At 34.9% G+C, this 27,179-nt stretch overlaps 1 protein-coding gene across 2 annotated transcripts in view; it reads right to left on the bottom strand.

Annotated features, from left to right (window-relative positions):
* Window positions 1-27,179, bottom strand: part of NDST4 (N-deacetylase and N-sulfotransferase 4) — a 302,613-nt gene that overhangs the window by 125,182 nt on the left and 150,252 nt on the right. For both annotated transcript variants that reach the window (XM_089302587.1, XM_051820067.3), the window contains exons 3-4: window positions 18,724-18,811; window positions 11,133-11,287 (exon numbers count right to left, since the gene is read on the bottom strand). In XM_089302587.1, the coding sequence (XP_089158713.1) occupies window positions 11,133-11,287; window positions 18,724-18,811 (243 nt within the window). The remainder of the gene's footprint in view (window positions 1-11,132; window positions 11,288-18,723; window positions 18,812-27,179) is intronic.

The following is a 27,179-nucleotide window of genomic DNA, read 5'->3' as shown; positions in this document are numbered from 1 at the left end:
AACACCAACCAGTAAACTTGGAGCTCATTTATACGGGCACTTAAATGGTTGAGTTACTATATATAGAACACTTATTTACAGATGGCATTTTGTAACCATTTAAAAATATATTCAGGGGCAGGCATTTGGCATACCCTTTGAGATGTCAAAATGGCAATATTCCGTATCAGAGTGCTTGGGTTCAAGTGCAGGATCTGCTTTCCATTTTACCTTGCTTTTAATGGACACCTGAATGGGTAGGCAGCAAGTGATGGCCCAATGATTTAGTTCCCTACCACCCTCTTGGGAGATTGGTTGAGTTCCTGGATCTAGGCTTCAACTTGGCCTAACCTTGCTCATTGTGGGCATCTGAAGAGTGAACCAGTGCGTTGGAGATATCTGTCAATGTTTCTTTCTCTGTCTCCCTCATTCATTCTCTCTCTCTCTTTTCCACTTTCCCTGCTTTCCTTTTAAATTAAAGGAAATTCATATATCCATGAAAACAGTAGAGCTGGCACTCATTATTTGTTATGTTAATTGCTTTTGTTCTTTTTATTAAATATGTACACACTTCTCATAATTTGTACAAAAGTATATTTTTAGATATTTTATGTATTTATATTGTCTATCACAATATTTTGTATTCCAATGTTAATACATTTGTGTTTTGTCTATGATAGTTGTATATACCTGTTGGTTCAACCTTTAACTTTTGCTATATCAACGTGGTATAGTGTATTAAAATAAATGAGTTACTCATTTGTCACTGATAAAGAAATCACTGCAAAAGAAGAGAGTGAAAGGAATAAACTTCAGTAAAAAAGTATAATATTGAAATGGATTCTCCGAGGTTAAGATATATTATGGTAGAATCTAAGGGTAAATCCCAAAAGAAATTATAAAGTACTCTGAGATGATTGAAAACTTAGACAACAGGTACCAAACCTTCAAGAATGCAATAAAGCAGTACTTAGGGGGAAATTTGTAGCTCTAAATCCCTATTAAAAATAAAGATGTAACTTTGAAAATACATGTTGTGAGGATGATCCAAGATGGCTGACTAGGGTACAGCCATATTTGCTTAAGCTGCTATGGGATAAGAAAAGAACAAAGGAAAGACAATGTTACCAGGGGTCTGATAGAAATGTTTAGCGAAGAAGTGAAAAACAAAAACAGAAACAAAAATGAAGACTGCATGAGACAAGAGTAGATTAGACAGAGACATTGTTGCAGCCAGCCTTGCAGCACAGACAGCTGTCAGCTGTGAGCCACCATATTATCACATCAGAGTAGAAAGAAATTGCTAGGCACCCTACCTTTGCAGTTTTAGCTGAGAGGAAATTTCACAGTCACCCACTGACTTTTACTTCAGCCTGGAGAGCTGACCTGGGTCTGAGCAACTGCTGGGCTTGGAGCAGGAAAGCTGGCTTGCTTGCTTCCCCACCCCCATACCTGCAGAGCATCATACTTAGCAGCGAAGTCATGCAGTGTGCCTCTGTTCCACCACCCTCATGGAGTCAAGGAAAAGGACAGATTACCCGCATCCTGCAACTGTGGGAGTTTGAGGGCTTTAGCTCCAGAACTATGCTCATGCATTCTATGTGAGTCAGGGGGATTCATCTTAGCTGCAGAAGCAGCCCATAAAGAAATCCACTCTTATCCTGGGAGGTCTGGGTAATGACCCCAGTATACCCTATATCACCAGGACTGTAACAATTCATTCTAAATTTCTCAGAGCCACTGGAATCTACTTGGTGGTCATAGGGAAGAACCTATCTTCATTCCACCTCTCTGAACTCCCTCCAGAGTAAAATCTTTGTTTACCTTGTAATCACATTGTAGGACTAGAACAGTTTTCAGTTCACATCTTCAATTCTAGGACTAGGACTGTTGGTATTTTAAGCTACAGCACCAGTTGGACTCTCCTAACTTGATATGAGGAAGCATCCATCCATTTCACACAGTCTTTGAGCCACAGCAATTGGTGTCACACACCCTGGCACCAACTGTGTTTGCCAGCAGAAGAGAGCAACAACCATTGTCTCACTCACCCCAAGGACAAGATCCTGGCTGTTACATACATCAGATAGCTTGGCACTGAACCCTTTGTAGACCAAAGACACACACCGAAAATACAGTTTTTTCATCTTAAAGCCATACTTCCATCTTTACAAACTGCAGCAGACTAGTCTACTAAGTCACTTACAGACACAGCTGACATTGATTAATGCAAAAGAAATCACCCAGAGGCTGCATTCCTGGGCTCACCTACAACCAAAGCCAAAGCAACAAACCAAGTGATACGCTGCATTCCAGTTCAGCCATAAACTTTTACAATAAAATCTACTTCATAAAGAAGAAGGAATGAATACATCAGATAGACAGATATCACCGTAGGGACACAGGAGACATAAAAAAGAAAGACAACATGATGTTTGTAAAAGAACACATACCCCTGCAGAATTAGAATCTGAATTGAAAGAAATCTAAGAAATGACAGATATAGAATTTAAAAAAATAATTATAAGAAAATTCAATGAAATGCAAGAGAATACAGATAAAGAAATGAGGATATCAATGATTGACATGAATAAAAATATTACTAACGATAACTCATCAAGAAAAGGCGAATTGAAATTTTGGAGATGAAATCTTCAATCAGTGAAATAAAAAATTACTATTGAGAGTTTTAACAGTAGAATAAAATGAATGGAGGAGATTTTATGACCTCGAGGAGAAGGATTTTGAAATATCCTGATCAGACAAAAATAAAGAGAAAAGAATTTAAAAAAGAAGAAAATCTGTGTGAAATATGGTATACAGTTAACTGACAACAAATATTTGTATAATAGGTATACCTGATACAGAAGAAAATGAAAAAGGCACTGGTAAACTATTAAGTCACACAATAGTTGAAAATTCCCTAGGTCCTGAAAGAGATATGGACATGCAGATACAAGAAGCTCAAATAACCCCAAGCCTACTCAAACAAAAAAATATCTTCTCCAAGGCATATTGTCAGAAAATTATAAAAAGTTAAAGACAAGGTGAGAATCCTAAAGATAGTAAAAGCATCAAGTTACATAAAAAGGGACACCAATTAAATTAACATCAGAGTTATCAGCAGAAGTGCTACAGGCCAGAAAAGAGTTGAATGATATATTAAAGGTCTTTTTAAAATAAAGGAAAAAGCTTCAGACCGAGAATACAATATTATATCCAGTGAAGGTAACCTTTAAAAATGAAGGAGAAATAAAGTATTTTTCAGACAAGTAAAAGCTGAGAAAATTTACCTCCACCAGACCAGCCTTACAAGAAATTCTAAAGGGCACCATGCATTAGAAGTAAACATGAAAATATATGACACCATCAAATTCACTAAAAGAGCAGGTGGAATCTATGCAATCAACAAAATGGCAAGTATTAGTTCTTATCTATCAATAATAACCTTAAATATAAATGGATTAAATTCACTAGCCAAAGACTTAATTTGGTTCAATAGATAAAAATCCACAACCCCACAATATGCTACCTACAAGAGACACACTTCAAAAATAAAGATACACACAGATTAAAAGTGAAGGGCTGAAAAAAAGATATGCCAGGCAAATGGAAAGTAAGTAAAACAAGGATACTTAGTTGAACAGATATCCTATAAGACATACTTTAAATCAAAAACTGTAAAGAGATAAAGAAGTTTGTGAACATGTTAATGAAACTTAGTGAATGACCTAGCAATTCCATTTCTGGGTGGATTCTAAAGTGAAATGAAAACATGCCCACAAAAAACTTGCGCATGAATGTCTACAGAAGCACTACATAGCATTATACCAAATGGAAACAACTCAAACATCTATCAACAGATGAATGAACCAATAAAATGTGATATATAATTAAGTGTAGGTACATACTACAACATCTGTAAATCCTGAGAACATCTTACTGAGTGAAAAAAACAGTGACAAAATCCCATATCCTACAACTACATTTATAATAAATTTCTAGGATAAGTAAATTCATAAGGAAGGAAAGTAAATTCATGATTTTCTAGGGTGGGGGATATTGGGAGAAATGGGAGGTGGCTTCTAACAGGGATATATTTTCTCTCTGAGATGATGAATGCATCCTAAAGTTTGGTGATATCTGTAGAGATCTGTGAATACACTAAGAACCCTGTTCTTTGTACAGATGAATTTTCTAATATATTAATATCAGTCTCAATATGGCTGCTACATGACAGGCTTTGTGGCATAGCAGTTGAAGGTATTACTTGAGATGCTCACATTTATGCTATAGTGCTGGTTCAAAACCTGGATGTCCTGCTTCCTATTCAGCTTTTGGGTGATGCAGCCTGGGAGGTTAGCAGATGAAATCTCAGTAATTAGGTTGATATCATCCATGTGGGACACCTGGATGGAGTTTGGGGTTTCTGGCTTCATCCTGGCCCAATTCTGGCTGTTGTGCGCATTGGATTGTGATCCAGTGCTCCTCTCTCTCTCTCTCTCTCTCTCTCTTTGCCTTCAAAGTACATAAACTATATATAAAAATAAAAAAAATAAAGTTTCTAAAAATAAAGTTTCTAAATATGAAATAATGATAAATTGGACTAAACAGATAGCAACAAAGGTTTCCAGAATCCATCAGTTCTAAACATAGTTTTTGGCACAGGCAATTAATTAATTGAAAAAAAGAGAAATATCAGACTGAACTAGACATGAAGGGGATGTACCTGGCCTTAAGCTAGAGGTGGAGATTAGATTTTCTTCACATCAAATATTTTTAGATTAATGAGATGATAAATCTATGTTGTATTACAGAGAATTGTCTTCATATTTCTAGTTAGATGTGAAAGGCAGCCTCTATAATGGTTTCCATGATCTCTGCTGTCTGATATTTACTCTCTTACTTAGTTTCCTTTCCCATGAATGTGAGCTGGTCCTACTCACTGGCTTCTCATGAAGAGTACTCACATATAGTAAAATGATTGGGTATCACTTCTGATAGATGATGGAAGATAACCTTGAATTTTTCTCACTTTCTTTCTCTGTCCTCCCACACTACTGCGAGACTTAGATCTGATGAAGCCAAGTGCCATGTTGTGAGCTTCTCCTCGAGAGCCTCAAATGGCCAGAAATTCACAGAAGATCCAGACAATAGTTGGAAGGAACCTGAGGACTTTCATCAATGCAACAGCTTATGAGAAATTGATTCCTTCCCAAGACATATGAGATAGGCAGTCTACTCACCTTTTATTTGAATCTTTAAATGACTTGAAAATGACTCAGTATACACCTTGATTAAATTCTTGTGATAGACACTGTACTACAGGAATTCCATGATGGCTAGTGATCCTGAGCATTTTCTCAAGTATTTGTTGGCCATTTGAATTTCTTCTCTTGTAAAATGCCTGTTCAAGTCCTTTGCTCATTTCTTAACTAGATTATTTGTTTTGTTGTTGTTGAGTTCTTGAGCTCTTTATAGATTCTGTATGTTAACCATTTATCAGTTGTGTGGTTTGCAAATACTTTCTTCTATTCTGTCCATTGCCTCTTCACTTTGTTGAGTCTTTCTTTTGTAGTAAAGAAGCTTCTTCATTTTATGTAATCTCATTTGTCAATTTTGGCTTTGATTGCCTGTGTTTCTGGGGTCTTTTCAAAGAAGTCTTTGCCTATGCCAATGTCTTGCAGAGTTTCTCCAAAGTTCTCTAGTAATTTGATGGTATTGGATGGTAGAATTAGGTCTTTGATCTATTTGGAGTGGACTTATGTTTACAGTGTAAGGTAGGGATCAAGTTTCTTACTTCTGCAAGCAGAGGCCCAATTTTCCCAGCACCATGTATTGAAGAGACTGTCCTTGCTCCAGGGATTGACTTTAGTTTTTTGTCAAAAATAAGTTGGTTATAGATGTGTGGATTGATTTCTGCAGTTTCTATTCTCCTCCACTGGTCTATGCATCTGTTTTTGTGCCAGTACCAAGCTGTTTTGATTTTAACTGTCCTGTAGTATGTCTTGAAATCTGGTATTGTGATGCCTCTGGCTTTGTTTTTGAACTTTAGGTCCCTTGTTTAGTAATTCCCCATTTCCACTCCCCTTAACCCCTGGCAAATGTCACTCCATGTGTTGACTTATGACTTTGATTATTTAGGAACTGCATGTAAGTGGAATCATGTAGTATCTTTCTTGCTGTGAATGGCTTATTTCATTTAACATGTTGTCTTCAAGGATATTCCATGTTGTCACATGTTTTAGAGTATTCCATGTGTGTGTGAGTGTGCCTTGATAATTCTTGGAATATTGTTGTTAAGATTTAGTCTAAATTTTTCATGCATATGTGTGTCACTCTTCTGAATGTAAATACTGACTCATTCATTATTGAATGTCCAAAATATATGAATCACTCCACTGTGAACTTTTATTCGGAAAATATTTATTCATAATTTTATTTTAGTTTAAGTATTCTTTGTATTTGTAAATTCCTTACTTTAAATACTAGGTTTTTATTTTTTACTCATGTATTTGTTGTGCAGCTCAAAGCTGTATACTGCAAAAACCTGTAAAGATGTAGGCAACACAGGCATTGAAATGTGGCTCTCTCAGCTTCATCTCATTACACTGAATAGTGGCATTAACACTATCACATTTTTTAAATTTCTTTTTAATATGATGTCTACATGGCTGATTGAGTTTGCAGTCTATTAGGACACTTAAGAATTTTCCATGGTTTCTCTTAAAAAAAACTTTGTGTTTATATGAGAACAATTTAAATGTCAGAATTTTTCCCTTCATGAGCATTGTGCCCAGTTATGAAAAAAACTGTATAGATTCCATAAATAGGTACACTTTTTAAAAGTATAATTTAAAAACTTAAGTTTTTCTTTCAAGAAACTTCCTTTTGTCATGAAAAAAGTACTCTATTGTTCCATAAAATATCAACAACTGTTTGCATCATTACTGAAGTCAGCAGCGAAGATAAAGTGTTGATCTTCATCCCTTAGGGCTATTTTATACTCTCTAGCTGCTAATCAACCGAATAACTCCCCTGGCTTGGAAACCCTAATGAGTTTGTATGTAAAGCTTCAGAAAACAAAACACAATTTTTTATTTCTGTTTTTCACTAGTCTGTTGTCAAATACAGCTAAATAATTCAGCTTTATGCTACAGGCAACTCTTCTTTCTGTGACTGAAAAGGGGAGTTAGGTTCAATCAGGAGTGATATTGTGATTTTTCATTAACAGCATTGTGTTGGCCAGTGTTTTAGTTCTCTTCAGTCTTTGTTGCCATATTTAAGGCTTTGCTTCTATTTATTGACATGCTCAAGCAACTGAATGGCAGCCAAGATCTATGATTTATTAAAGGAAAAATATTAAAAAAATCTTTCTTCTATGCTATCATACCAAGTAGAGTATCTTTTAACTACCATATCTTAGTTGACTGTGCTTATAATTAGACTAACACCCTTTGTACAAATATACACATACATGAATTGAACATACATACCCATCAAACTTACACTATGAACATCTTTCTTGTAAATTTGTTTATATATATATAAAACACATGACCCACATATACAAACACACATTCTCTCTGCATGCATATGTGCATGGGTTAAGCAATGGCAATGGTTTATATTAATAAGGACTCTTAGAACACGGTTAAATGTGTAGAAGTAATATTTTAATATGTTGCTTTCACAATTCTTAAGCACAGTGCAGCAGAAAATGAATCTATCAAGAAAGAATTCAGATAAATTCAATAAATAAAATCATTCTGAATGGGTGATTTTTGAACTATTTTGAAATATCAATGTCAAGCTGAAGAATGCTATGAGAAAAAACTGTTATTTTGAGATTGACAATTCTGTCCCAGCCAAGGTCATACAAAGCAATATAGAGGAGTGTCAGCACAGAATTTTTAAAAAGGGATTTAGATACTTTTGATTTTTATCTGTATAAATTGCTCATTTAGTTTGAAGATCTCTTCCCATAATTGTTTCAATTGCAGCTAGATGAGTATTTCAAGATGTTCATTCCAAATTTGTGGACCTGTGTTGTCAATGATCACAGAATTTTAAAGCTGGAATTGATGAGCAGCATTATCTGGTCTAGTGCTTTTCTTCAGCTGATAAGTTCATGTAAATTAATTATATAAAGTCTTTGTAGGTTAGAGAATGAAAAAGGGAGTCATTTTAGAGGAGGAGAGAAAGACATGAAGACACCATAAGCTTCTATATTGGAATTTGTTATTAGTATTTAGAATGAAACGTCAGTTTGCCAGTGTCTTTTTTAGTGCTATCCACTATTCTATCCTCTCTTGATATTGGTGATGGTTTGAAAGCATCACCTGAATGTGGAAAGATAATAATTCAATAAAAGTATATTTCTTAGTTGTCTGGACAGCACATGTGTTGTCATGTTCCATTGACAGTAAAGGTGGGGTTCTGAATGCCACTGCCTTGAGTTTAGATTGTACTGAGCTCCAGAAGTAAAAACACAACGTCACTTCAGTGTGTGTGCTTAACAGAGTGTATTTTGGTTGTAATGTTTTGACTATGTAAGATCTTTTTACAACACATATTTATAGGCTTAAGCCTAGCTTCTAGCTACGCTGACTAAACAAATGTAATTGCTCTGAATGGACTCTCAATAGCTTTCCACATTTCATTACAGAGCAATTACAGCTGAGTCTTTCCCTGAGCTCTCAGCATGACTTTTAAAAAAGAAATTACACAAACAGGTGAAATCAGCCATTGTGAAATATAACCTACATGCCTAAAAAGCAAGGCTTCGGAGTGGGAGTGCAGCGGGGGAGGTTTAAGTCAAGTGATAAACATGCTTTACTTTCAAAGTAACCACACTGAAAGAACTGAGCATACTTACTTAAGATAAGTTTATTTTTGGAAAAGGAAAAGTTTACTAAATTTTACAATGCTATGAAGTAGTACAATACTTACAGAATATTCCCTAAAGTGGAGATAGAACTCTTTAAATCCAAATATATTTTAAATTACTTTATAGAAAGTAAACTACAATTGCATATTAAGCTCTACTTAGAAAGTCATAATTGGTGAATTTGCAACTATTGAGTGCTTACTGTGTGCCAGGCACTGCTTTAAGCATATTACATGTGTCTTATGAGGTAGCTGATTCTATCATTCTTATTTTTATGGATGGGGAAATGCAAATCAAAACCACAATGGGATATCACTTCACTCTTGTCAGAATGGCTAAAATCCAAAACACAGACGGTAACAATTGCTGTTGAGGATGTAGTGAAAGGGAAACACTTATACACTGTTTGTGGGAATGTAAGTTAGTGCAGCCACTATTGAAAACAGTGCAGATATTTCCTAATATACAGGAAATTGACTCTCCATATTATCCAGCAATCACACTACTGTGTTATGCCCAAAAGGCTTGAACACATAAGAGATATCTGCACCACCATGTTTATAGTAGCCCTTTTCACAATAGAAAAGAATTTTCAATCAACCAAAGCATCCATCATCAGATGAATATTCATACAAAATATGGTATATATACACAATGGAATATTATTCCACTATAAAAAAGAATGAAATTCTACAATTTGCAGCAACCTAGACACAACTGGAGTCCATCATGTTGAATGAAATGTTATACCCAGAACGATAAATGTTGCATGTTCTCCCTTATATGTGGGAGCTAAAATTTAAAAATCAAACAAAGAAAATAAAGAAAGAAAAAGGAAAGAATGAAGGTATTAGCAATCATGTTGTGCACATGATTTGTAACTCCTTACAGCACTGGTCTTTAACTGGGGTTTTAACTTCGGGGAATGCACAAATCCCTGTGACCATTTGCCCCACTGTGTGAAGATGTGAGAATGTGTATCTGAGTACTTGTCTCAGGAAAAAGATTCTGTCTTTCATTATACCCTTAAAGGTTACATGGACTAATAGCTGTCTAGAGCATTTTTGCTAAATATTTTTGCTAAAGGTCCAGATAGACATACTTCAGGCTTAATGGGACATGTGATTTCTGCAACTTGTCAACTCTGCTGCTTCAGCATGAAAGCAGCTATAGACAATATCTAAAGGGATGAATGTGGCGAGTATTCCAATAAAAGTTTATTAATGGAACTTGAAATTTGAATTTATAATTTCTATGCTGTTCCTTTGATTTATTTTCCATCTTTAGAAATATAAAACAATAGCATAATCTTTCTTAACTCAGGCATCATAAAAGCAGCAGTTCTTGTGTAGCCCAGTAGTTTGCGGTAGTTTTCCCGGTAGTCTAGAGTTCTGATTCTCAAAGGTCTAGTCCAAGATCATGGTCATCATCTGAGAATGTTTTGAGAATGCTGATTCTAAGACCCCATCTGTAAACTCACTCAAATAGAAACTCTGCAGGGTGCACAAATTTGTGTTTTAAATTTGAAAGTCACTACACTAGAGTCATAGCTCTAATCTCAATTTATCCATCCAGTCATTCATTCTTAACACAAATACTTTCTATGAAACTTCAAAAATTTTTAAATTTATTTTATTTTGGAGATAGAGAGAGGGAGAGAGAGAGAGAGATTGAGATTCCTCTTTCCCAATGTCTGCAACAGCCAGGGCTGGATCAGGTGGAAGCCAAAATCCAGGAATTCAATTCAAATCCCCCATGCCAGTAACAGAGACCCAAGCAATTGAGCCATCATCTGCTGCCTTCTAGGGTGTTCATTAGTAGGAAAACAGAATTGGGAGTACAGGCATGACTCCAAACCCTGTACTCTGATAACGGATGAGGGCAATCCAAGTAGGTCTTAATTGTGCCCAAAGGTCCTTAACATTTGAAATGATTTTGGATTGGTTAATTATATTGTACCAGGAACACAATGAAGAAATTATAATGTTTCCTTTTCATAGATGCAAGAGAAAATCCTCTCACAAAACAGGAAGTGTCACAACATGGTCCCATACACACACACACACATCTTCCTGAAACAAAATATTGCAAAGCAAAATGTACCTTTAACGCATGTGAGGCACCCTGATTTTCTATTTCTACCTGAATGCATGTGAAGCAGCCTTTTCCATTTCTATTGAATCCAACTCAATAAACTGATATTACAATTCACTACTGGATCACAGCTCATAGTTTCAAAAATACTGCAAGAAAATGTGCTCACCAGTGCAAATTCTCTGTTGAGAATCATCTGCTCCACTAAAGATGATTCATTGTGGAAGAGGTGGGGCTGCATGTGGCTCCACATGTGAGGAAACCACCAGAACTCATCCACAGATCTAAGCAAAAGGTCATCTCCTTCATCTTCCTCTTCAGTCCCTATAAAACAAAGTGAAAAATGGCTTCTGTAAAAATTCCATACTAGCTTAAAGGTTATTTTTGTAAGATTTATGCTATCCTTCATGCTACCAATACATAGACCAAATTATTTGAGTTCCTTAATCAGGGCAAAAAAAGAAAATATAAACTAAATCACATCAGAGGCAGTGGGTGGGAACTTAGGAAGGGCTGGGATGGGTGTGGTCCTGGTCCTGGGTGCAAACCGGTAATTTATAATTTAGGAATAAGTTGTCACTGATACTGTTTAGAATTACTAGCACATGGTGGTAACAGAAAGCATGTCTAATTTTAGTGGTTATTTTTTCACTAATTTATCTACAGAGAAATTATCATTTGCTTTCCTTTATTTTATATACAGCAAACCTAATCAGAGATAATTCTTTTTTACTATTAAATATTTTCCTGTATATAGGTCTAAACTGAGTTTAAAAATTTATTTGATGAGGTTTGTTACTTTTTTCTAATTGCAAAGTAACATATAATTTTGAAGAAATATGGAAAGCGCAAAATAATATATAAGCTAAAAACAAAAATTAAACAACCCAAAAAGCCATCTCCCAGAAATAGCTGTAGAAACATCTATTTATCTTTAAAATCTTTGTTCCTTATTTTTTAAAAGTTTAATTCTTAGCCAATACTTATTATCCTTGCATTTTAAACTTAATGTATACACACATTTTCCATTTTGATACAACTATTTCTTAAGAGTTAGCAATGAACCTTATAATTGATTACGTTAGAAATCTGACTTAAGAATCTATAATCAAGGGCCGGTGCTGCGGCTCACTAGGCTAATCCTCCGCCTAGCGGCGCCAGCACACTGGGTTCTACTCCCGGTCGGGGTGCCGGATTCTGTCCCGGTTGCCCCTCTTCCAGGCCAGCTCTCTGCTGTGGCCCGGGAGTGCAGTGGAGGATGGCCCAGGTGCTTGGGCCCTGCACCCCATGGAGACCAGGAAAAGCACCTGGCTCCTGGCTCCTGCCATCGGATCAGAATGGTACGCCGGCTGCAGCGCGCCGGCCGCGGCGGCCATTGGAGGGTGAACCAATGGCAAAAGGAAGACCTTTCTCTCTGTCTCTCTCTCTCACTGTCCACTCTGCCTGTAAAAAAAAAAAAAAAAAAAAAAAAAAAAAAAAAAAAAAAAAAAAGAATCTATAATCAATATATTTTTCTCTTTTGCTATTTGGAAACTTTTTTTAACATATTCAATGATCTTTTCTATACCACAAATACTTAGAAAGAAAAAGAAGACAAAAACTTATGTCTGAGAGAATTTAACATATTGTAACTCTCCAAGAATATTTTTGCTGAATGATCACACAGATTTTGTACAGTTGCATAATTTCCAGCTTAATTAAAAATGTTCTGCATCAATAGTACAACAATCTATTCCTTTTTGTTGTCTAAATACTTAACTGTGAAAGTAAAATAACAATTCCTGGTTTATAGCGTAGAGTGTATGTATATGGTTTATTCTTTCATAACAATATGTATTACAGAATGGTGCTTGATTTTATATCATTAAATAAGTAAATGTGGCTAAAATACATATTTACTATAACTTAATACCTGGAGTGTAGTATCTGCTTTAGCCACTTAATTAACTATGTGATCTTGGAAAAGCTAACTTCTAGGAGTCTAAGTTTGCTAGTTTAAAATGAGGATGTAAATAAATGTAAACGTAAGCCCTTAGTGAAGTGTCAATGTGATCAATTTATTTAATCACCTTTTTTAGCTTTTCTTTTTGTTTGTTTGTTTGTTTATTTTTTTGACAGGCAGAGTGAACAGTGAGAGAGAGAGAGAGAGAGAGAGAGAGAGAGAGAAAGGTCTTCATTTTCCATTGGTTCATTCTCTAATGGCCGCTGTGGCTGGTGCACTGTGGCCAGCACACTGCGCTGATCCGAAGCTAAGAGGCAGGTGCTTCTCTTGGTTTCCCATGCAGGTGCAGGGCTCGAGGACTTGGGCCATCCTCCACTGCACTCCCTGGCCACAGCAGAGAGCTGGCCTGGAAGAGGGGCAACCGGGACAGAATCCGGTGCCCCGACCGGGACTAGAACCCGGGGTGCCGGTGCCACAGGTGGAGGATTAACCTATTGAGCCCGGGGCCGGCCCAGCTTTTTATTTATAAAACAAAAATTGTGAAATAGTATAGAGTTCAGTTCTTCATATATCCCATATCCAGCTTACTCTATCATTACATTACTATTATATATTTGTCACAATGTATGAACCAAACCCAAATTCCTCTATTACTAACATTTCATGAAAGTATAATAATTAATATTGTGACTTGCAAACAGAAAATGCTTCATAAATTTTAGGATCTCCCTCTTCCTAAAACTATCTACTGATTTGTACTTGTTCTTCAAAATTCTGCCTGCCTACATTGTACAATTTTTAGTCAGGAACCAGATTCCTTTAACTTGTATTCTAACATGCTCCTTCTGCAGAGTGGTGGATAGACAAAATATTTAATTTGATCTTCATTGGATGTTGGCTGCTTCATATGACCATCGGAGTGCATGCTTGTCTGTTTATCTTTTTATACCCACTCAATGTTCCTGGAATCCCATCTGTAATTCCATAATCTTCGATAGGTATCAGTACCACCAGTTTTAACTAGAGTTCTGGCATTTTGAATACTACCACAGACAGTGAGAATATAGAAGCTTTGAAGGTGATAAAGTCCTATGACTAAGAAGAGCAGGCGGAATGCTTGATTTTTGTTAAAGCTGGCTCAAATTTAGTATTACATATTCACAAAAAAATCATTGACTTTTGTTAATATGTTAAGAATATCAAGCTTTGAGATCCAAGCAAAGAGTTTTTCACACCCTCTTATAGTGTTTATGGTAAGATGCTTCTTGTGGCTGTAATTGAGCAAACTGGGTAACAGATTAGAGAGCCAAAGTCACATATGATGGAAGAATTGATAGTTCTTCCACCTCCACCCAACATCAGAGTTCATTCTGTTGTGCTTTGAATACAAAATATGTGAGAAAGGCTTCATTCACTTTAAACTCCAATAATCATTATTGCAAGTGGCAGGAAGCACTGCCTACTTGACCAGGAAAGAGGTAAATTACTCCATTGCGAGAAAATTTTGCAGACTGTTGACATAAACAAATGCATGACTGATCATAAAATCTTAGTAATTTTTATATCAGGGATTATGTTAATTTATAAACATTCTCCACAAGGTTGAGAGTGATATTTAAAACATTTTTTACACATACACCTTAAATTCACTTCCGTTTGCCTTTCTCTTAAATTATGTTGCTTTTATAATACAAAGTTACATGAGTCAGACCCTTGACACTGGAAATAACGAAAACCATAAAACCAAGTGAGGCTGTGTGATCACAACAGAATTTCAAATGCTTTCAAATCCACCTAAATGAAAATATTAATTTTTTAACTCAATGAAAACACATATTTCTATACCCAGTGTATGCTTGACTTACATGTGGAAATACAATTTGTGATTCATATGTGACCATGTTACAGATCTTTAAATATAAGTTCAGTTTGAGTCTCTCAATTCAAACCTGATCTACATTAAAATCTAGATCATTAGTGAAAATTAATACATTTTATTCTTATTTTTAAATGATATTCGTTTACTTCTCTTAATTCTAATAAAACATACATAATAATAAATTCTAATAAAAAGTACTTTTAATTCAGAAGTAAAATAATAGAGATCTAATTACTTTGTTATTACTTTTGGATGATCTGTGTTTTGAGATAATAACATGCTTCTAAAAGTTCCTCTGCCAAAATAAGAAATATTTTATCAAGACCTAAATCATGGGGGCTGGCATTGTGGTGCAGCGTGTTAACGCCCTGGCCTAAAGCGCCGGCATCCCATATGGGCGCCGGTTCTAGTCTGGGCTGCTCCTCTTCTGATCCAGCTCTCTGCTGTGGCCTGGGAAAGCAGTAGAAGATGGCCCAAGTCCTTGGGCCCCTGCACCCATGTGGGAGACCTGGAAGAAGCTCCTGACTCCTAGCTTCGGATCAGTACAGCTCCAGCCATTGTGGGCAACTGGGGAGTGAACCAGCGGATGGAAGACCCCTCTCTCTGTCTCTCTGCCTTTGCTCTCTGTGTATCTCTGACTTCCAAATAAATAAATATATCTTTAAAAAAAAGTCCTAAACCATGATTAATTTCCTTAAAGGTACTGTTATAATGCTAAAATAAGACAATTCCAGTGTTTGATGCTATCTCTTTTGTATGAATTTTTGCCTTATATTTGTTCATAAAGTGCAAAATATTAATTCTTATTAATAATATAGGTGAGTATAAAGAATGAAGTACTTTTAAATACTATACCAAATAAAAAATCTGCATGATAATAAAAATTGATTAAAAGCTATATTCAAAGTGAGACATAAAACAATGTGAATTATCCATTGCTGATTTTTGATGGTAATTGAATGTTATTAAAATTATTTTAAAATTAATAAAATTAATAAACAGTTAGTACTTGCAACCCTGCCAACATTCTTGAAGATGAGATATATTATTGTTATACCCATTTTGTAGGTATGGAAACTGAGGCATACAAAGTTTAAGCAGTGTGTTTGTGTCCACATAGCTAGTAAAATATCAGAACTGGGTTGGAACACAAGCAGTCTGTTTCCAATATGTAGTCTTTTAATCAATGCTTTATATGGAAAGGCAAAACAATAGGTAAATTTTTGTTTGAAAGTAGGTAATTCTATATAAAGGGGTATTTTTATACAATAGACTAATGGAAAAAAGAGTGTCATCCCAATTCACAAATATTCATGAATTAACCATTGATTAGCTCATATTCAAGTTACTAATTCAAAGACTAGCAATGGTTTTCAGCAAAAATCATGTTCCATGAAAAATAAAATTAGCAGCTCTTCATCTTTTTTCAATTGAGCTTTTGTTGTGCAACTCACATAAAGCTGTGAAAATTTCCAGATTAAAATATTTCATTGAAACTCCATGTTTTTATTTATTTATTTATTTCTATTTAATCAGCACTGTCTCCTCCCTTTTTCGATTTGGCACTCATGGGTGAATGACTTAGAGAAGGCTTAGTGATATATCCTTTTTGGGTGAGATTGTGTTTAGCATGTGAAGGACAGAGAAGCTGAACAGGAAAGAATACATGAAAAATACAAATAAGTAAACCAGTCTAAGAAATGTAGAATCAATCATTATTACACTGGGCATATGTGATTAAATGTCTTCAAAACAATGAGGCTCATCAATCAGCATCCTTATGCATGGGAAATCGGATCATCCGGGAGAGAACTGAGACAGTCACTGTGACAAGGCCGTCTCTTCATGTTTCACATCACAGCCAGGTGCACACATAGGAAAACACTTCCTTGATTTGCAGTCTCTTTTTCTATAACATTAGATCGCCATATAGGAATCTGTCTAAATAGAGGTGAGACAATGCCCTCTGATACTGGGTTTCACTGCAGGGTAATTCAGCTCTGGAAGCAACTTTGAAACTGCCAAGTACATGAATAAGTACTCAACATAATGTGATTGTCCTCTTGAAGTGCATTATGGATGCATTTCAAGGATACTACAAATAAAGCAGCTTACCAATTAGAAAAAAGTTAAATATTTACCTAATGGAAATTAAGCTTCCAGGATTTACAAATTTATATACGTTGCTTATTCCCTAAAGTGCACTATCACCACAGCATAATGGCAATATGTCTCTTGTTACTTTTGTTAAGATTAGTTCTAATATGAAAACTCAATAAAATCTGTTTAAGAGATGTAATTAAAATATGTCTGGACTTGGGGGAGTGTATTCCTTCACATTATCCCTGTGATATTGTTGACTGGCAGTTGCTTGTTTCCTACTGCATGTGAACTGTGTACATGTTCAGGGTTATAAAGAAGAAAGGGGAAGTGTTAGAACCAACCTCTAACATCGTTAGCTCTGCAAGTATCTGAAAGGCTTAATAGGGCTGAGTATGAAAAGTAAATAGAAATTGAGATAGTTATCCAGATATATTTCAGCCGAAAGAATGGCTCGCTGTACACTGACAGAGCTATTGAAGACAAAATAGCATTGTTTGTGTGTGAACCCAAATAATACCATAATTTTCCCCTCCACGAGTTAGTACAGGCTTTATAGTTATCTGCTTTATAACTTCATAGTCAGAGTTTCTTAGGCTGAACTCATTTCTTGAGGGAGCTTTTGAAGAAGATTTACAAAACTATATCTATTTTCAAAATTGTAAGCTGCAATTGGTTATGCCTCAGCAGATACGATGAACCAAATTTCTTTCTGCAAAATGTCCTTTAAAACTATGCAATCATTTGATTTATCAACTGGGCTAAATACTAATTTTCCTTCTATTACTTTAGACAGATTTACAAGTTTCAAAGCAGGGAGAAAAAAGCATCAGGGAAAAGCCAATAAGATATTGCTACTTCAATATTCTAATAAACCATGGTGAGCTTTTACATTAAAAAGCCCCTTTAGATAAACAAGTTACATTTATGAAAATGAAGGATTAACTTTAGGAAGGAACCACAGTGCACTGTCCCAAGCAAACATTCAGTTCACAGCACTAATGCACAAAAAGGTGCAGGTTGTAGATATTCGTTTAATATAGGCTGAAACAGTTTTGTATTATTTTTTATCATATTCTAAGGCAATCAATTTTATGAAGAGTTTTCTGTATACTAGCACCAGCCATAAAAATATTCATATTCAGAAAATAACAGCCAAAATCTGGAGTTGAGGTGGGAAAGGAGGTGAAAAATATCAGAACATAGAACAGTGTATAAACACTGATCACATTTTGAGAATTTGTTGAGAGACTGACACTGAATATAAATGCAAATGTGGCTGGAAAGAGGTGGTGAGATATAAGCCTAATTGTGATGGTTTTAATGGATATTAGGTCAAATTAGCAGTAATAAATTTAGGGAAAAATCCTATAGACGAAGCTAAATTAATAAGACATCTCTTAGGTCCTACTCAATTTCTCTCCCATCCCATGTTTCCAAAGGAAAGTAATACATACTAAAGTACTCATCACCTCAACAACTGCATGATTTAATATACTTTTAATTATTAGTAGTAGCTGTTTCATCATCATCATCATCATTTCTATGCTTTCTATGTAGACTATGCTAAAAAATTAGTTGTGCAGTCATACTTAAAACAATAGTTATGATTTCTTTTACCAGGTTGAAAAAAATCAATTCTCATCCTCTTTGACCTTGATTTTAATTGTATTTGCCAAAGCAAACAAGCTCATTGATTTTGGATTTGGCTACTTATATAAAGTACCCAAGTTTCTCCCATGATCAATTCAGACATTCTATTTCTCCTACTTATGGAACACTTAAAATCCTAACTCCTATTTATCTGAGGCTGCCTGAGAACACAAAGCTCCTTCTTACCTGTGTGGTAAAACTTCCCTGAAAATCCAAGGTTGAAGGTAAAATTTGCAACCTGAGTGCGCAGTAAATTTTGAGTCTCTAGTAATGCCTGAAATAAATAAGAAATTAACATGATTTTAGAAAAATAAATATGAACCTTTGGGATGCGTCTTCTGCAAATGTGTGTGCCTTATTGAAACAATGGCATATGAGCTTTGTTGTTTTTTGAGTTTTAATGGGAACTTTGATGTAGTATATTTCAGGTATTGTGATTGCTATTGTTATTATTTGAAATCGATAGTAATCTTACAATTTTATTGTCTTTATAATAAAAACAGAAGATGAAGCTTAGAACTGGATTATTTGGCCTTCTCTCTTTTTATTTCCTCCCAGTTTGAAATGCTTACATCTCTTCAGTTACCACATTTTGGAATAGGTCTAAGCATATTACACATTACTAAATGGGCAATTCTGCAACTGAACAATACTGAAATCAATTTTCATTTCTATATAGGCATTTTTTAAATTTTAGGTTATTATACTTCCTTCTCTTGGGGAAAAATTTTCAGATTTTTTGGATGCAGAAAAGTTCTGTATTTGTAGCTAAGAAACAGAAGGAGAATTTTGTTTGTTCTGCAATTTAATCTATCATTTAACTGTGCTACTTCTTTATCACTTATTATTGTTTTGCTTTATTTTTCCATGTTAATGTGACATTAATACAAACAGCCTATTCAATATAGTTCTTTATAGAATTCTAAATATATAATGATATTCCCTGCCACTTTTTAAGGTACGATTATTGAGTTGAAAGTTTGGGGTATTACAAATTAAGAGAAAAGTATGCTTTACAGGACATACAGGAGCTTACAAATCTATAGACAAAAACCGGAAAGAACACATAGAATACATATCCTCTCGATTATGAATTATCTGAAAACATGAGACACATTTCCCTAACTTCCAGATTGGAAATTATACCATATTAATTACTTATTTGTCAACAGGATAGATCAAATTGACAATTGTTACTCCAAATTAGTTACCTAAAAATATCTGCCAATTCTCTCTCTGATATTAATTCTATGTTAATATATGTTCATAACCCTGAGCTTTCATATACTTGGGATTTTAGTTTGCTTATTGGTCTGCTTATTGATTCAGCATGTTTTCCTATTTTCAATGGATTTTTTAAATGATTTAACTTTCTGATGACTATGAGAAACTAATTTCTTTTTTTTTTTTTTTTTTTTTGACAGGCAGAGTGGACAGTGAGAGAGAGAGAGAGAGAGAAAGGTCTTCCTTTTGCCGTTGGTTCACCCTCCAATGGCCGCCGCGGCCGGCGCACCGTGCTGATCCGATGGCAGGAGCCAGGAGCCAGGTGCTTTTCCTGGTCTCCCATGGGGTGCAGGGCCCAAGCACCTGGGCCATCCTCCACTGCACTCCCTGGCCACAGCAGAGGGCTGGCCTGGAAGAGGGGCCACCGGGACAGAATCCGGCGCCCCGACCGGGACTAGAACCCAGTGTGCCGGCGCCGCAAGGCGGAGGATTAGCCTAGTGAGCCGCGGCGCCGGCCAATGAGAAACTAATTTCTAACTAAAGATATTAAGACTGATCTGGTACAGCCACTCATTTGATATGACTGATAAGCAAGCAGAGGTTTTGACAATTGCTATTGCTTTAGTTATTATGGCTAATCATTTTCAAATATTTGTGGATATAAGTATTTCTTACTTTATTTATTCTTTACAAATTAGTCTAATTCAAAAGACAGGAAAAGCCCAATAATTGAAAGACTCATAAATTATGAGGATATTATAAAAACTTCATGGAAAATGGAGTTAAAAGATGGCTGATATTTATGCAAAAATTTGAAATCTTTAAATATATTTTTCATAATCATCTTAATTGAACTTTTTGAAGATCCCCTGTACTCATGATTTCAAAAAATTGTGTCAAAGTAAACTTAACTTTTAACTGTATTTTCCATAATTTTTTGAAATATTCAAATATATATAGTTAGTGGTTCTATAACATCACAATTATACTGGGTCTAATTATGGTCAATCCTATTAAATATTATAAATTAAGAAAGAGCAAAAAACCATTTAGCACATTTCTATAAAATATTGCTAAAAATTTCAAAAAGATACAATAATATTAAAGAGAGCATGGAATTAAATTAAACTGTTGAACTAATTAAAATTGTTGGTAAATGCTAAAGACTCATATTAAAATAAAAGAAAATTGTGCATATTTTTTCTTAGCAATTTCCTTTTCTGACACTTTTTTTGCTCATTGCACAATCCCTGGGCCTTCATATCTTGAAATATACATGCATATAATATATGTTTGTATGTATTACTTCCTCCCTCCCCGTGTTTTCCTCACCACACCAATTATATTCACATAGTTTTCTTCCTTTGAGATCTTGAAGTTATTTTTTATTCTGCGTTTATTTATCCATCATCTGCTCTTAAGTTCAATAACTACTTATTGTAGATGGGTACAATTTTGGGTTTGCAGTGAATGGTCCCAGTAACCTTGAACTTGAACTTGGACATTGAACCTTACTACACAGAGAGGGAGAGAGATATTAAATACAGAGTCGGACAGCAGTCGGACTCTTGATAAATACTGCCACCACTCTAGATCAGTCTGTGACAGATGTAAAAAAGGCCTTTAGACTGGAGGATTGGGCCCACACATTTGGTGCTTCCTTAGAAATAATCTAATAAATACCAAACAATGTATTTTCCTCAACTCCTCCATGTTAGGCAATTCTTCATTAACTTTTTTTCTTAGGTTTCTAAAAATGCTCTGGTCCCAACAATGTTCCCCACATTTCATTTTTGGTTTACTCTACTCAACTTTATACTCTGCAATCATGATAACATCCTCAGGGTAGTCAGTGCTCTTTTCCCTTGGCCAGGAAGGTTATTCAATTAATGATTAAACTTTTGCAACTATTTCATTTCCTCCTTTAATAAAAAATCTGTGAAATGGAATAAGGCTGAATATTCGTCTCAAACATTTATTGTGAGTCTTATATTGGATAAGACATTCCAAATGTTTACAAGGGCCTGGTATGTTGTAGAACTGAATAAATATGTTATCAAGACACGAAAATCTCATATGTTCCCACTTCCATTTCCCAAATTCTACCCATTCTTTAAGTCTCTGCTTAAATATCGTCATATTATATGAAGTCTTTTCTGGTACTTCAAGATGTTTCCTTTGCTCAGCTCACAAAACATCTTCCCGAAGTATTTCTTAAGACTTGACATCATTTTCCCCTTTTCACAATAATTGTGTATGTGACCTCTCACTCAAATTTACAAGCACCTACAGATTGTTCCAATCTCATTCATTTTTATGTGTCACATGTTGCTCAGTGTATTTTCATATATGTACAATGTAGTCAAAGCATAATAGCAGCACATTTTAATATACATCAATAATTTGCATTAGTTGAAGTTATTTTTATTGGTAGCACTGTTCCAATGGTAAAAAGATAAACATTGTTCATGGAGCATACCATAAAATGGTACCTGAACAATGTAGGTAGGATTTGACATTTACCATCAGGTTTCATAAGACAAATGTCTTATAACCTTATATTATAGATCTGCTAAGACAAACTCACAAAGGCAAGGACAGATGGATTTTATTCCACTGGTGCTAATTAGTTATATGAGGAATTTGGCAGGCCTTTGAATTGCTGAAAGAAATGAAATTGTCTAGTATTAGCCTGGCTATATTTAATCCTTATTAATGTGGAAGTAAAAATGACAAAACTATAACTAAGTACAAAACAAATGGCTATAAAAAAGTAGATTGCAAAAGATTCCCAGGTTTCCTACTTCAGTGTAAGCAAATGTTCTTTAGTTTTCAAAATTTAGAGAAAGGAAGTATCCATGTTTTTATTGATAGAAGAATATATAGAAAATCAATCTAAATTTTAAAACTAAAAATCAGAAATAAACTTAAAAGAGAAAATATTATGCCATAAAAATAATAAAGGCGAAAAGTAGAAAAAAAGATGAAAATATAGGAAAAAATCTAAACAGCAAAAAGAAATATTAGAGCAAGAAAAATATGAATATAAAGTTTAGAATCAATGCAGCATAATGGAATTTTTAAAACATTCTTAGCTTTGGAAAAATTTGTTAGTGAACTAGGAAGTTATATGTATGAATTTCAGGTATATATCAAATAGTAAAGAATTAACATGCAATTGTAAACACACTTATGTATCTGAATATTTTGCACTAACATTGAAATATATCTCAAATAAAATGTTGAGCATTTGGACAGGAAGCACAATTTGTTGACTTGAAAAGATGACAAATCATAAAAAGAATATAAATGAAATTCAATTTTTCCCTTGTCCTGTTTATAACAACTCACCATGTACCTTGATTGGGTACCAAGGGGAATAAATATATGCTTATTTGCAAAAATAACTCATAACCCATTATTTTGATAAATTATAAAAGTAAATACAACAAATTAATTCAGTAATGAATTCCTCAGGATTTAATAAAGCAAAAAAAAAAAGGTACTATTCATCAACTTAATAAAAATAGAATCTTATTTATCCTGACTAGACTCCACTGTGGAAATCACAGAGAGTTACTTGTATTTTTATTTTCTAGGTGGAAATTTTTGTACAGATTTAAAAGGTCTCCCAGATGATGCACAGAGAAGGTTTAAATGACTTTAGCACTCTCTTACATCATATTATACTCAGGTCTCACTATTGTGAATTTTGGGGCCACCCAGGATACAATGAAGTTAATATTCCATGAAATTTTTCTATAAAAACTCATCACATTAATATGCTAAATCTTTAAGTAATTTCATATTAAATAGTTTAGCTCCAGTTGTGCAATGGATGAGTTAATTAAAGAAAACTGAATGAATGTCTCTGGTTACTTGCACTGAATATTTGTGGATCTTTTGTTGGGAGAGTTTGGGATGCCAGGCTCTTTCTGCTAAAATTTCACTCAATTGAAACAAAAACCTGCTAAGTCAAAGCACTTTGATTGAGAGTAAATTATCTTCTTGTGTTCCCACCCATCATATCAGTGTTCTATTGCTATCTTTCTTCTCTGGTCCTTTCTGGTTCCAGAAATCCTGGAATCTAGAGCTCAGTCTCTCCAAGTTCTCATCCCTTCTTTGTGCTACTCTTTCATTCATTCGTTCAAACATATTGATAGAAATTTTACTATGTTTTATGCACTCTCCTTAGTATTAAGGATACAGAAGAGAATGGCAACAATAATATCTAATGTTATTGAATTTTGACTATGTGTTATGTAATGAGAAAACTACATGAGTTATATCTTTAATCTACAATGACCCGTTTATTATCCCATCGTGTATAAGTGAGGAAAGTAAGAAACAGAAAATTAAATAACCTATATAAGCTTATGGAGTTAGAAAGTGCCTATCAAACAAAACTGGGAAGCTTACTATTTTCAGGAGTTTACATTCTTTTCAGGCATACAGATGTTACACATAAGAAATTAATGTAATAATTAGTGTTACAAAAATAATGTTGGTATAAGTCTACTTCAAAAAATTGGTGGGATATTCAAGCAAAAGGTAAGTGCATTTGTATGATGGTTTTGAAACTCATGCATACAAGTAAAATCTCTTAATGAAAATAACACAGCATACCTACATTTTGACAGGTAAGCAATCAGATTTATGAAGGCCTATTTGAAAAAGTGACCATTTGGTGGAGGCGTGAACAATAAGAGCCGAGCAGTCCCTTTAACAGGAACCTGGAGAGTCTGCTCCAAGCAAAGGGGTCAATGTGAACAAGCCTTGCTGCCAGGAAAGATTTTGGTGTGTACTTAACGAGTCACATTCCATTCTGTCTCACATAAAATGCAAGTTACATTTTAAGTTGATATATTCATTTCTTTGCTGAGAAGGAATTGTAGGAAAATTGGAAAAAAAAGAAATCTGTGAAAATCATTTAGGAGGGTCCCTGTACCGGAAATAAAGGCGTGGCTTGTTTTGGCAGCCCAAGTATGGGAGGAAGTTGCATGGTGTGATTGTGGATGCACCCTCATGGGAAGCAAGGGGTGATGTGCTTTCATGGATGATTCAGATCTCTGATATTCTGTGACATGGGGAAATGTTATAAAGGGTTTCAAGGGAAAAATCAATATTTCCACTGCTACTCTAAACATTTCTTCCCCATAACCGTATGAGTATGTTGTTGAAACCTCTACATCACTACAATAGGGAAGCCAAACTTTAAAGTCCTATACCATCTTCACTTTCAAACATTTGTTAAACAGGTTTGAGGGCAAATTTCAGAAGCTAACTGCAAACGTATATGTGAGTAAGATGAGCATCTCATTGAACAAGGAGTGCTTTTTGAATACTGGAAGGTCAAACATTGATGCTGATTAAAGATACTGGCAAAGAAAAGAGAAATTGAAAATTGGTTTAACCTTGTAAAACAATATTAACTCATGTCACGTATATAAAGTGTTTGCATTTTCTTCCTGATTATCAAAGAACACAATGAAGGTTATATAAATCATTAAATTTGAAGTGTATTTATGGTGCTATAAATTTTATTTGATTGCATCAGCAAAACACACCATGTCTCTTTGACTTCCTTCCTAGTGGGGTGAGTAGATTTGTCCTGTGCCCTACATTTTGTTACTGGAGAGTGTACTTGGCATCTCAGAGTCCACAGAATTGTAAACCAAGGCAATTAGTCTATTCTGAAAGTGTAAAGGTATGTCAATAATTTCATGGAGAAGTGGAAATAAAAGGTCATGTGCATTTTCCATGAATCTTTTGAACATTCTGCCATTGTGAGATGAGCAAATGCTTTAGAATTGGCAACGAGGTTCTCTCCCTGGGATCAGAAAACACTGCTCGGTTCTTACCAGTCCCAGTTCTCTTTCAATTGTGTCCTAACTTTCAGTCCAGAGAGGATACTTAAAACTATGAATCACCTGTTCTTAGTACCTCTGTTTCCATAGTTCTCATGTTCTACCTATTTGATTGAAACTTTGAATCAACTAACTAAATTAGAATCAAATATGAGATCTATAGGAACCTTCAGTTAATATTATATAGTCATAAACATTCTGATTTATAAATTAATTTCTCTAAGCCTGATATTCAAATATTTTATTTATTTTTTCTATAAACTTTTACCCCAGAGTCTCTATCATAACCTATGAGATTTCTTAAGTTGTTAAAAGATAAGCTTAAATTATAACTTCAGATTTCATTGCTTATATAATATGCTTATTTCCTTAAAACCTCTTAAAAAAGTAAAAAGAAAATTAGGTTCCTCCCCCACTCCCCAGTCCAAATATTTAAGTAAATTATACAGTAGCAATGACGTAGAACCAGCTTTTTTTTAACTTTTATTTAGTAAATATAAATCTCCAAAGTACAGTTTAAGGATTACAATGGCTTCCTGCCCCCCGCATAACTTTCTGCCCACCTGCAACCCTCCTATCTCCAGCTCCCTCTCCCATTCCATTCACATCAAGATTCATTTTCAATTATCTTTATATACAGAAGATCGATTTAGTATATATTATGTAAAGATTTCATCAGTTTGCACCCACACAGAACATAAAGTGTAAAACAGTTTCAGTACTAGTTATAGTATTAATTCACATTGGACAACACATTAAGGACAGAGATCCTACATGAGGAGTAAGTGCACATTGACTCCTATTGTTGACTTAACAAATTGACACTCTTGTTTATGGCGTCAGTAATCTCCCTAGGCTCTTGTCATGAGTTGCCAAGGCTATGGAAGCCTCTTGAGTTCACCAACTCTGATCTTATTTAGACAAGGTCATAGTCAAAGTAAAGGTAACTAGCTTATATAAGAATACTTCAGAAAGTTTTAGACAATTTAATTAAAGGATAAGTTTCATTTGGTGCAATAAATTTTGAAATTCATGAATGTTAAAGGGTCCTCAAAAAGTTTATAAAAATGCATGCTATGAGAAAAATACGCATGGACTTCCAATATTTTTGTCAGCAAAATACACATCTTTTTATTCCACTGTCCATAAGCTTTGGCAGGGGGGTTGTGGGACTTGTACTTGTCTTTATTTTGTTTAAAAAGAAGACACAGAAATTTACAGATTTCTATATGCTGGTTTTCCCTCCAAATACCCAAAAGGGCCAGGGCCGAGGCAACTGGAAGCCAGGAGCCCAGAGCCCAAACCAGCTCGTCCTTGTGAGCAGCAGTGATCCAAGTCCTTGAGCAATCACCTACTGCTTCCCAGGATGTGTATTAAGAGAAAGATTGATTAGAAGCAGAGGAACTGGGACACGACCCAGGAACTTCCATATGGCATGCAGGCATCCCAAGTGACAACTTAACTGCTGTGCAAAATGTCTGCCCCTTCATGAACTTTTTGAAATACTCTAGTATTTAAGATTTACTCAGGTCAGTAGAATAAACATAGTCA

Source organism: Oryctolagus cuniculus, chromosome 8 (genome assembly GCF_051225735.1).
Source record: "Oryctolagus cuniculus isolate XC-2025 breed Fujian yellow rabbit chromosome 8, ASM5122573v1, whole genome shotgun sequence".
NCBI classification, from domain to species: domain Eukaryota; kingdom Metazoa; phylum Chordata; class Mammalia; order Lagomorpha; family Leporidae; genus Oryctolagus; species Oryctolagus cuniculus.
The sequence above is the reverse complement of the archived record's forward strand: the minus strand, read 5'-3'. Positions and strand labels throughout refer to the sequence as shown.